The 12,855-nt window shown below is 40.6% G+C and overlaps 1 protein-coding gene across 1 annotated transcript in view; it reads left to right on the top strand.

Moving 5' to 3' along the window:
- The first annotated feature begins 22 nt into the window (after window positions 1-22).
- Efl1 (elongation factor like GTPase 1) overlaps window positions 23-12,855 on the top strand; it is a 125,544-nt gene continuing 112,711 nt past the window's right edge. Inside the window, exons 1-4 of the mRNA XM_052762949.1 lie at window positions 23-111; window positions 839-948; window positions 3,276-3,343; window positions 7,217-7,301. Of these exons, the coding sequence (XP_052618909.1) occupies window positions 858-948; window positions 3,276-3,343; window positions 7,217-7,301 (244 nt within the window). The 5' untranslated portion in view covers window positions 23-111; window positions 839-857. The remainder of the gene's footprint in view (window positions 112-838; window positions 949-3,275; window positions 3,344-7,216; window positions 7,302-12,855) is intronic.

Raw genomic sequence — 12,855 nt, 5'->3', positions numbered from 1 at the left:
CGCGGGTCAGAGGTCGCAGGCCTTGGAGGCCCCGCCTCCCGGCGCCTGCGACTTCCGGCTTGAGTTACTCCTGGAGCCTTAGAAGCGTGAGTCAAGTGCGGCGTGAAGCCGGTGAGTGGGGGCCTGCCTGCTAGGGACGCCGGCGACCGGACGGTGGTGGGGACCCGGGGAGTCGTGTCGGTAGGGCTAGGCGAGCAGGGCACGGAGCAGCTGCACCTCGTAGGACCCTGGGACCCTTGGCGACCACGACTCGCGGAGTCCGAACGGAGGAAGGGCTTGCAGACCTCGCTTTGCCTTTTTTAATTGGAGAGGGATGGGCGGTGTGTCATGCACCTGCTGAGTTCCCAAGCACGTGTTCCAAAACTTTTAAGGACACTCGGTGCAGTCACAGGGCCGAGATCCTTAACGTCTGGTGAAAGCCAGCAAGCTTGGCAAGAGCGGCAGACTTTCGGAGGGGCTACAGTGGGGAAGGGGGAGATGTCCACGGACTTTTCCTGTGGTCCTCGTGGGCCAGAGTACCTGAGTGCGTGGTGTCACTTAGACGGGCGTCTCTGCAGCCAGCTGCGTGATTCATCGCGCCGCAGACCCGGAAACTCCCAGCGCACTCCACAAGTACCATAAGGGTGTGTGGACTTTACAGTGGAACTTGGGCCTGTATTGCCATATCCCGTCAGGGGCAGAAAGAACTAGATAAGGCTAAACATTCCTTGGGTTCTCAGTTGAGAAATCTGAGGCGGCTTGTAAACCCCAGCATCTGTCTCTCAGCTTGTCCATTTTTGTTGTTGTTTCCCCCGACTTTTAAATTTTATACCACTTGTAATTTGCATGTAATTTTTAGTCACAGGAAATAATTAACCATGGTGCTCAATGGCGTTGATAAGATGATTCAACTTCAGAAAAACACTGCCAACATCAGGAATATCTGTGTTTTGGCTCACGTTGACCATGGTAAGACTCTTTTAAAATGACTTTTTATTAACAAAGAAGACATGTCTCTGTATGTTTCACTGGAGCGATGAAAGTGATGCTTGCTTGCTAAGAAGTTGTGTGTGTGTGATGTCAGAGAAGCACGCTGGAAAACATTAGTAATAAACGGGTTAACTGGTGCTTAGCATTCTTCTGCGTAGGGTTTCACATCATGCTTTTAAGTTTGAACTTGGATTTTGGTTAAAATATGGAAAAGTTTTTGAAATATTAAAACATTGATGGTCTTGGTAGAGCATATCTCCTAGGGATCTGTCTTATTTAATTTATCACATGCTGAGTGAGCATCTCTTAAGTTTGCGGCATTCTGTTAGATTTATCAGGAGCTAGACATCTCTGAGGAGGCCACCTGCCCAGCTGTAGATGTTTTAGGGACGAATACGTGATGAGATGGGGGTCAGTGGGGGATATATAAGAGTTCTGAGAACTGGAGGATTAGGTAGCCAGATTGGGTAAAGGAAAGGTGTCAGACATGCCCTTTGAGGAGGGGACTCTCGCTGATAGGTGGGGACAAGTATTACAGGGGTAGACGGAAACAGACGTGAGTTAAAGTGCAGATACAGTAAAGGTCGGGTTAGCTAACACTTGTGGGATTCAGATCAACATTCCCTGACACTGTCAGACTGAGTCTGCTCGCTCGCCAGTTGAAACTCTTCTGGTAGCCAGAACTCAGTTTAGCACACGAAGTCAAAACTACTCAGCATTTTAAAGGGGAGGGAGTGGACGGGGAAGAGGCAGGCTGGGGCCTGTCTCCTGGAGCTTGTCATGGCTGCACGGCTCTAAGAGAAGGGCTAAGCGCTCTAGCCCTGCAGTTAGACATCCTCAGCTCTGGCCTCTTTCAAATAACTGCCTGTCTGAGCTTCAGTGTACAGCCTGTGTAAGAGGACGATAAGGAGAATCTTGTCAGCAGTGAAATACTTAGCCGTGAAAATGGCCGTTAACACGTTTCCTTAGCATGTAAGGAGCCATTGGAGGGAAAAAAGGCAAGGTTAGTGTACAAAAATTGTAGATTAGATTAGACTGGTAAAGGTGCTTGGGTGGGTTGAAAGGCAGAAAAGAGGCGTGGTGACTCTTGTCATTAACATGAGCTCCTAAGAGAAGGTAGGTAGCACAAAAACTGAGAGAGAGTGGTTCAGGTTGTAGAAACTGAGATTGAGTTTTGTGTACAAATCAGTGGCTAACCTGCCCACCGTGGGTTTTGTGGTTATATGTACATGTTTGGAGGCTCTGAGGACTAGCCAAAGGTTTTACTTTGTTTCTTTTTTCCTTTTCATTTCTGTTCTGAGAACTAAATAGCAGATTCACTAGTGTGTATGTATCAAACATTGTTGTCCAAGGGATCCAGCCTTGCTTAATAATGGGAAGTCCTCTCTTTTGTGGTCCAATCTAAGGGGTGTGTGTTTGCCATACTTAGAATGCATCCTACTCTATTGCACAGCAGGAAAGTGATATTCTAGGATTATATACTAAAACACATTCGTCAGAAGAACTGTTGATTGGTCCCTGGCTTATGCTATTACATAGATCCCACAGATTATATATTCACAGAAGGATTGAAGGAAAGATCCAACCATTTGTTAGGCCTACCCAACTGTGGAAACTGAGTCTGCCCATGTCATTCTTTAAACACAGGTAGCTGTTTATGCCCCTTGAAGTTGTGTAAACTTTGGCAATAGTCTAATAAAGGTAACTGTAAATGTATATTTGATTATGCAAATAATTTCTTTTATTGTAAAGTAGATTCCAGGTTTAGTTTTGAAATAGGATTGTATTGGCTGCTGCAATGTAGCGCTCCACAAACTGTACTGTAAGCAAAAGAAAAACAAATTTTCTGATGAAATAAGTGTAACAGTTTAGCTAACAGATGTTGTTGAGTGTCACACAAAAGTAATTATGACAGAAGACTGTGTGCTGTCATTTCCTGGTGATGATTTACCCAGTGTACCTTTCTGAGGTAAATGCTATTGCTGTCCTTGTGACATTCTGAGCCTTTAGAGCCTATGATCTGTTGTGCAGGATTGTTGGTAAATTATTAATTGATTTCTTAAAGTCTAGATTATAGTAACTCATTGTAAAAGATGATCTGTATTTTGATTCTCTTAGTGGTTTGCCTCACCAGAGACAGATGTTTTACTCTGTAGAGTCTGCCTCAATTTAAGAAATTTTCTGTGCTTAACATTAATCTGACAACTTCTTAAGTGAAATTGGTGAGGTCCACAAGTAGAAAATACAGCACTATAGAATGCTAGCCCCTTTAGGTGAATGTATTGTAATTAATGTTATTTTAACAGGGAAAACTACCCTTGCTGATTGTCTTATATCGAGTAATGGAATCATCTCCAGCCGCCTGGCAGGCAAGGTATGTTGTTAGATTTGGTAAATACTTGTTGCATTTTAATGTATTAAATGAGTATTAGCTATCTGTAATGTCACAATCCATTCGCATTGTTCTTTAGTGATCTAAACATGTAGAAGGAAATGACAACGGGATATCTTAACTCCCCAGTCTCAGGACATACTCAACCAATCTCAGGACATGCTCACCAGTTTCAGGACATAGTCCCCAATCACAGGACATAGTCCCCAATCTCAGGACATGCTCACCAATCTCAGGACATAGTCCCCAATCTCAGGACATACTCCTCAATCTCAGGACATAGTCCCCAATCACAGGACATACTCCTCAATCTCAGGACATAGTCCCCAATCTCAGGACATACTCCTCAATCTCAGGACATACTCACCAATCTCAGGATGTAGTCCTCAATCTCAGGACATACTCACCAATCTCAGGACTTAGTCCCCAATCACAGGACATATTCCCCAATCTCAGGACTTAGTCCCCAATCACAGGACATACTCCCCAATCTCAGGACTTAGTCCCCAATCACAGGACATACTCCCCAATCTCAGGACATAGTCACCAATCACAAGACATACTCACCAATCTCAGGACATAGTCACCAATATCAGGATTTACTCACCAATCTCAGGGCTTACTTGCCAAGTCTTAGGAATACATGATAGTCCAGAAGTCTTTCGAAGGTAACCCAGGGCAGGAAAATTTCATGTCAACCTTCTGATTGGGATATAAAAGTTATGGTTATGGAGCTGGAGAGATGGCTTAGTGGTAAAAAGCGCTTGATACTCTTGCAAAAAACCTAGGTTCTGGGTTCTCACTCCAGCATCCACATGGTGGCTCACAACCTTCTGTAATTTCAGTTCCAGAGGTTCCCACGCCCTCTTCTGGTCTGTGGACACTACACAGGTGGTATGCAAGACATGCATGTAGGCAAAATACTCATACACACAAAATAAATATAAACAAAATCTTTTCAAAATTATCATTACTAGCAACTTGAATCTAATGTCGTTTAAAATGATAGTTCTTTTTAACATGATTTTAATATGACAATGGATTAAAGGAAAAATTATTTCAATAGATGTAAAAGATAGTCGATAAGATTCAATATCTGTTGTGATAAATCCCTCTTACAAAGTATATTTAGAAGATAACCTAATGTTTTTTTAACAAAACTACATTAAAGATTGAATTTAATTATGAAATATTAAAACTTTTCTATTCATGAATAAATAAGATTAGTTATTGTATCCTGCTGTTTGTATTTTAACTTTTAATTTACATTGTTTTGGAGATTATAGCTGCAAAATAATTGAGTTTTGGAAAGAAAATAACTGTTAACTAATAAATGCTATGACTTTGTAGAAAAAAAAAATAAGGGGCTAGAGAGATGGCTCAGTGGTTAAAAGTGCATGTTGCTCTTGCAAAGGGCCTGAGTTCAAGTCCCAGCACCCACATGGTGGTTCATGAACATCTGTAACTCCAGTTCCAAGGGATGCAAAAAGTCAAAAATTATAAATAAACTGCTAGAATATAAGTAAAGAATTTAGTGTATTTCAGGATATATAAGTCATTGAAAAGAAATACACATCAGCAATAAGTAGACAGTGAAAGATTTTAAAATCTGCCATATAATTAGAATAAAATTATATTAGGGTAAACTTAAACAGGAAAGGTATGTCTTGTTCGTGTTTTGTCAGAGTCACTATTTGAAAACTTATGGTTGTTTCATGTTGATCTACATATTTAGCAATTAGGAAAAATTCCAATAGTTTTTTTTTTTTTGAAAAAAATAAATTGGATATGCCATTTTCAAATCCTAGAAGAGTGGGATGTGGTACTTGCATTCTTGTAAGATGGTAAAGCTTGAATGGCCTGTAACTTGGTGGTTTGGAATTGGCTGGGGTATCACATTGGCTAATGACCTAGAAACAGATACATATATGAGAACTTGACTTACTATAGATCTGACATTTCAGCTCTGTGGAGAAAAGATAACGTCAGTAAAGGATCTTTGGGAAGTTATTTAGATTTGTGGAAATAATACTGGACCAACCTGTATTTAATATCAAACAAAAAACACCTGCATGTAGTTAAAATGCACAAAAGGGCCAGCTTAAGCTTTTAGAAAATAGTAATGGATGTTACTTCTGTAACCATAAGGGAAGATACCTTGAGAAGATAAAAACTACTGTATAAAGGTTGATTAATTCAGCTACATTTAAATGAATAACATTTTTTATCAGGTATGCCACAAAATGAAAAAATAACAAAAATGCATTAGAATTAGGGAAAATACAATAAACATTTAACTGACAAAGAACTAATAATCAGAGACCATTTATAACACCTCTCCAAAACAAACCTGTAATATAACCAGTAGGAGGATGGGCTGTACGTGGGATTTTTACAGAAGAGGAGTGGGAAATAGCTGAGCCAGGATAGTAAACTGAAGATGCTCAGTCCCTCAGAAATTGGGAAAGTGTGAATTTAAAGATGAAGTACTGCTTATTACTCACTGTTGAGTGTGGATTGGTCCAACTACTTTGGAAAACAATTTGGAAATATATGGTAGCATTGAAGATGTAAAATTTAGTGATTCAGAAATCTCACTTCTAGGTTGTGTGTAAGAAACATGATCCCAACCTCCTTGTTTTAAAGATTTATTTACTTTAACTTTGTGTGTGTGGATGTTTTTGCCTGCATGCATGTCTTTATATTATGTATATGCAGTGCTGGTGGAGGCCGGAGGACAGCACACACATCTCCCGACACCAGAGTTACAGACAGTTGTGAGCCACCATGTACCCGGGTGCTGGGAATTGAACCAGGGTTCTTTGGAAGAGCCAGGCAGTGCTTTTAACCACTAAGCCATCTCTCCAGTCCCAATTCAAACTTCTTATCAGCTCAGTTACCAGTTACGTTACTAAAAACCAGTGAATTTACATATGTCCATCACTGGTAGACTGGATGAGTAAATGTGGTAGGTTTGTGAAGAGACTCTTAGAGTGACCCATAGCTCCATCCATCAAAATGGTTGACTTGGGCAACATTGGACAACAATAATGTTGAGCAACAAATACGTGAAAAAAATATATGTGTGTGTGTGTGTGTGTGTATGTATATATATGTATATATATTCTTCGATTTATATAAGACTTAAAGCCTGTAATTCAAAATGATATTTTACCAGAGCTGTGGGGATGGAAGTATTTCAGAAAACTAAAGAATTCATGTAGGATGAGAAAGTGTGGCAATCCCGTATTAGCACATTAGTCTCAAGGATTTTGATTAAAAGAGATGAATCTACATAAAGTTAAGACTTTATAATAGAGAGAATTACTCTAAGTAAGTAAATACTTTACGTATAAGCAGTAAAACTTTGGGAAAGCCATTAGCTAAGTTTTGATACTGTAAATATTTTCTACTATGTCATTCTTATAAAAAGGAGAGAATCCACACATACTTAAAATCCGTTACTTTGGAAAAGAGTTAAGGCTCCTTGTTCCTCTAAAGACCTGTTTCTTTTGTACTTCATCAAGTGCCTCTGGATAGGAAAAGGCTGCATTGTGATGAACAGAAAGAACTCCAGATCCCTTTGTGGATTCTTTTGAACTATTTAATCCTTCCTAGCTGAGATGTAGATGAGCAGCTCTCTGGGGAAGCAGGGTGTGAATTTATTTGTGGCAACACCTTTCAGTTTGTCTATGCATTCTCTTGACTAACCTGGCTTCTCTAGCACCATACCCCTTAAAAAAAAACCCACAGAGAGCTGTATGTAGCTTATATGTTTGAAATGAAAGCTAACTGCATTTTAATGTTGGATTTTAGTCACTGGAAAGTAAAGATATATATGTTGTGCTTTTCTAGTTAAGGTACATGGACAGCAGAGAAGATGAACAGGTCAGAGGGATCACCATGAAATCCAGTGCCATTTCACTACATTACGCAGAAGGTAAACCCATCCGTGTTTTAATTAATTCGATTTTCATCTCTCCTGACCCACCCCTTCTCTTTCTGAATTAATCAAATGCCTCGGTTTCTTTGCTTTGTGTTCCATGCATTTCATTTTGGCATCTCCAAATGATCTGTTGTCAGAGTCAGGCTGTCCAGGCTTGGATGCAGATGAGGACCTCTGACTGGCTTGAGGGCAGAAGAACTGGCAGTTCACAGCTGCCTCCCTCTACCAGGTGACTGGATTTCTTCACAAGGAAAGTCAGGAGCCAGGACTTGGCTGGCTCATCCTTAGCCTTCCGTTTTCCTGGCTGGACCTCTCTTATGCTCCATGGCCGGCAGGCATGTGAGACCTGGAGTCTTAGTTATGTAACTTTGGGTTGCTCTGACCACTGCTACCTGTTGCTCTGATCAGTACCATCTTGCTGTCCCCAAATACAGATGTCATTCTGATAGTAGCACAGGAGTTCTCTGACAGAAATGTCAGACAGATGCCAGAAGCTGTATGTTCACAAAAGGTTTGTATTGGTGAAAACATCCAGTAATTAAATGTTAAGAAGAGATTGGCTAACTGAATGTTACATCCATGCTGTGGAGTATTATATAGCCTTGAATGCTTAATTACATAGAATTATAATTCTATAGCTCATATATTTATAATTACGTGAAAACGCTGTGTTAAGAGACAGAAAAGCCAATTGTAGAGTATTCTGTGGGTTATGAATGTCCATGTGTACATGCTTCTGGAAGGATACATTTTACACTACCACAGTAGATATTTTCAGAAACTGGATTATGATAAAATTTTTGCTTTTCAAAATACATATTTTTGTACTGATAGAAAACTTTATACGATATGTATATTTTGAAGAAAGTAATAAAGATTTATTTTCCTAATGGAGTGACCTGTGGTTCATCCTTCACAGCGTGGTATCTCTAGCACCCAGGGAGGCACCGTGCAGAGTGTGGCTATTTTCATTGACATTAGTCTTTAAACCATTTTTGTATCAAACTAGTTTTGGGACTTTAAAGCACACTAATCTCCAGTGTTTAATATTTCAAGTACTGCTCCTTTTTTTTTTTTTTAATGCTGCCTCTTGTATTTTAAGGGATCTATTCCCATTCTGTGACCCAGAGAATGGTGTCCTAGAGCTTACCATACTATTTTATAGGCTTGAAGAGATTGTAACCTTCCATCTTTCTTCATTCTGATATTGCCTTTTGATCTTGAAGATTCCTCTAGTGTCGGTTTTTGTTGCTATGGCCCGTTTGTCTCTACTCACTCTCACTGCCCTTAGCTACTTTATTCAGGTTTTACTTGTATGCCATGAAATCCAGCTGTTCCACATCCTAGTTGACTTTCTGATAGAAATGTGGAAAATGGCCGATAGAACCCTGGGAATTGAGTGACCTAACATGTTTTGTTAAACTCTAGCTTTGGGAAGCTTGATCTTAGAAAGTTCTAGATACATGCTTCTTTCTAGGTTGTACAGAAACAGAGGCAAGCTGCCTTGAGTTGGGGTGAGAATGGCTTGTTGAATGTCTGTTAAAAATAACTAGAGATACTTTTCATGGAAATTTGAAAAAAAATGAGAATCTTATTGGAGTGACATTTTGTTTCTTAGTTTAGGGCCTCATAACCCATGCAGGTCAGAAACTCCTTATCCTCCTTCTTGTCTCTACCTCCCTAATGTAGGGATTACAGCCATGCAGCACCATAGTTGCCTGTGTGTCTAAAACAGACTGACCACATCAGGTCAGTTTATGATGTTTCACTCTTGTCTTCAGGTTTGGTTGTCTGTTTTCTAACTATGCTTTGATGCGTGCATTTTATAGGTTTGCGCTACTTTTCCAGTCTCCTTATACTTACCTGCCTCTGACCTCTCGTCCCTCCTCTTATCTGTTCCTTTACCCCTTTTCTGTTGCTTACTGCTTTGTTTTCTTATGTTTCTGATCACATAGACTTAAGGTGTGCCTCAACTTTAGGATTGACTTTTCAGCTGCCTGGTCATCTACTCGTATCAATAAGAACTGGAGTCAATAATTATCAAACATGTTTCTCTGTGGGCATTGACTGATAGCCAGAAGGGACTTTAGTCAAGGGCTCACCATACTTGACAACACAGAACTTAGCTTTCCTAATCTACCACAAAAGGATGCGTTAGGAACACTGTCGGACATTTTCCCAGAACTGAATACATTTCTTCTCTGTAGTTGAGTACTGATTCTCCAGAGTGGTGTTTTATGCTCTGAAGGTGGGACAGCCTAAAGGAGAACCTCGGTGGAAGGAAGAGAGGGGAGATGCTGATGGTTAGAGAAACGCCACAGGTTGCCTCTATCACCCCTTCCCATCCCATTTGATTGCCTTAGGGAATCTTTACTAGATGTTAAATCCTTTCTCTGGGTCTGATGCTTAATGAAATGGATTTTTGGTTTGTTTAGTTATATTTTTCATTCTTTCCTTGGATTGAAATAGAAGGCCTTATTCTAGTTTAAAAGGATAAGCTTACAATAATCTTGGAACAATCTAGAAATGATTGAAAACCATCAGAGTGATCCCAAGTTTCGCATCTTCCAGAGGCCCATTTCTTCCGTGGAAGCTGGAGTCTTGTATTTAGTTAGTTATGCCAGCACTTGTTGTAAATGCTAGGACCATATTGTGAAACCAACATTTCCGTTTCTTACCCATCACTCACATCCCTTATACAGAGGTACCATTGGTGGATCTTGTCATTTCAAGAATTGGGAAGCACTTTCTTCAGTATTCTAAGGTGATATAATGCCTTTGAATCTTTTAGAGCGTATGTATAGTAAGTATATTCAAAATTTAGACAATTTAAAATTCATGGTCTAGTTAGTCCTTGAGTAATCTCAAAAGACATATTGCTGACATTTCTAATAGTCATTTTTGAATATCTGTGAGGAAATATTACCACCACAGAGCATTGCATTTTAAGTTACTCGGTCCTTTTTAAATATTTTAAATAAAATTGCAAGTTTATCTTTTTTGCAATAATGAATACTTACGTTTTGTTATAGGATATTGGGTAAAATACAAGAATGGACTACAAATCACTCTTGATTTTGCTTCTTTATTTTTTTTTCAGTTTTTATATTTAATCCACAGACATTTTATGTGAGCATATGAGTATACACTGAAGTAAATATATACAGCTTATCTTCCCCCACACAATTCATGGATTCCAACATCAGTCAGATATTATTAGTTCTGGACTGGCGTTGGTGTTTACATCTCTGACTGAGACTATATGGGTAGGACTGGGTAGACTAGAGAGTAAATTTCTCCCATCCACAGTATATCTGCAGCATATCTTTCCAACCCTAAGGTGAGGGCCAGTGCCATTTTGGCTTCATTGATTGATGCCATATGGGAATTTGTATTTACAAGAGTTTTGGTAATTTTACAAAAAGTCAACTTTCAAAATCATAAAATTCTGTGCAGAATAAATTGCAGTAGACTATAGTTCGTAACTGAATTTCTTTGTCAATGTAGGCGTGTAGCTACCTCGTTATTTGATTAAGTGGGGCACTTGGGGATCACCCAAGTGGCAGCCCCTTGTGCCGGGATTTACTTTGATTGAGGAGATGGGAAACACAGCAGATTTCTGCAACAAGGCCCAGGTGCAGGGTCTTCTCCCTGGGGAAATGTGGTGAACAGGCTCAGAATTCACACTCATAGTGGCTTCTGCCCTGTGGCTCTGTCCTAACTCTTCAGAGACTGAGCCACAGGGAACTGGCTCCCTCAACTCCCCTACCAGGCCACACAAGGCCAGAGTGTACCAGAAAGTGTTTGGTATCAGAGGGTTCCCTTTCCTTCTGCCTGTGTGTTTGTCTAAGAGGGGAGGATTCCCTTGTTCCTCATTTGACTGAAAGATCAGACTTTATTTTCCCTCTTAGGACAATGGCTTTCTTCATTTCGTGAAGCATGTAGCTGATGCCAAGCTTAAGGTAAAACTTGGTGATGGCTGAATTCTGAGCTAGATGTCTCATGTATGGTATTGTTTAATCCTCACAGCAACCCTCTGAGATGGCTATCCTTATTTTACTTATGTGCAAACTGGACTTCAGAGATTAAGAGCATTTACGAAGGACAGTAGTTTCTAGAGTACAGTAGCTGGCTTAGGAACCAAGTGATTACATTTCCAGTCTACTTGCTTGGCTCTGGAGTCTGTTGGGAGCTAGGCTAGGCCCTGACTAATTCTTCCTGAAGCTTCGCTTCTTTCCACCACAGATTTTCTGGGATTACTTTTGGACATCTTGTGGCCAGCATTACCCACATCCCTGTTGTCCTTGGTCACTGCCCAAGATGTAAGCCACATGGCCCAGCCTCTCTTATGGTCTCGTTTCCATATTTCTTTGTGATTCTAACACCTCCCTCAACCTCCTACTATTCCTCTCCTACCAAAACTTCCTCTGCAGACTTCCCAAGACAAACATCAGCACACCCTCAACATCTCTGATGATGTTCCCTCTTCCTTGTTCTCACCACACTGCTCTCCTTCTGTTTCTTTCTTGTTCCTTGTCTCGGAATTAGGACATAGGGTTGTCGTTCTTGCCCAGATTCTCATCCAGTGCTACTTCTCTCCTGTATTAAATCTCTGCAGGACACATACCATTCAGTTGCCTTTTTTTTTTTTTTTTTTTTTTTTAAAGTATTATGAACTCCTGATGTGGCTTCCAGTGTACTGATGATTTGATGCCTGACATGGCTTCTCCAAAGTAGCTTTTACCATCCCCTAAAAGGACTTCTCTTATGGGCTGGCCTTTCAGTCACAATGCAGCTTAGTGCATCACCTGGAACTGACTCTCGGACATTTCAAGTTTAAATACTTGTAGTTGAGCACAGTACAGCACATTTCTCCCACCTACTCAGAAAGCTGTGTACAGGATTACCTGAGCCTGTGAGTTTGAGAGCAGCCTGGACAGCATAGATCTCATCTCAACAACAACAGAAGTTTAACATGTGACTCACAGAGAAGTTAAAAATGTACTCAGTCAATAACAACTATCAAAAAAAAAAAAACCCTGTGCGGTACCCAGTTGTTATTTCATAAGACTGAGTTTGTCAAGCCCCAGGTGCCTTCATTACTGGCTCTTTGCCTTCTGCAGCACAGGGGTGTCATTGGCCAGCAGTCTTCCCAGCATCCTCCTCCATCATCCATTTGCTTCCTTAACCCTCTGTAGCACTCCCCCCAACAAAACTCCATCTTGAGAAACTATGTTCTCTACACTTCTTCTTCTTCAGACTTGCAGGCCAACTTCCCACCTTTCTCGGAGGCCTCCCCCTTCTCCCCTACAGCCATTTGAAACCTCATGGCAGTCTTCAAACATACCCCTCCAACTCCTTTCCACAGACTCAGCTGACATTGTCATCGTCTGTATTACAGAAAAGAATTCTCGACTCTGCCACCTTTCCTTAAAATGTAGTGGTATCCATCTTTGCCTTTCTCCCATCTCTGGAGACCTACCTGTGCTCTGGATTCATGCCCCACTCAGGGTCTTTTCGTCTGTACCTTTATCCTCTCCTGATTCTG

The sequence above is a fragment of the Peromyscus californicus genome, unplaced genomic scaffold (assembly GCF_007827085.1).
Source record: "Peromyscus californicus insignis strain IS unplaced genomic scaffold, ASM782708v3 Scaffold_4__1_contigs__length_199733344, whole genome shotgun sequence".
Taxonomy (NCBI): domain Eukaryota; kingdom Metazoa; phylum Chordata; class Mammalia; order Rodentia; family Cricetidae; genus Peromyscus; species Peromyscus californicus.
This window is presented reverse-complemented; position numbering and strand designations above follow the sequence as displayed.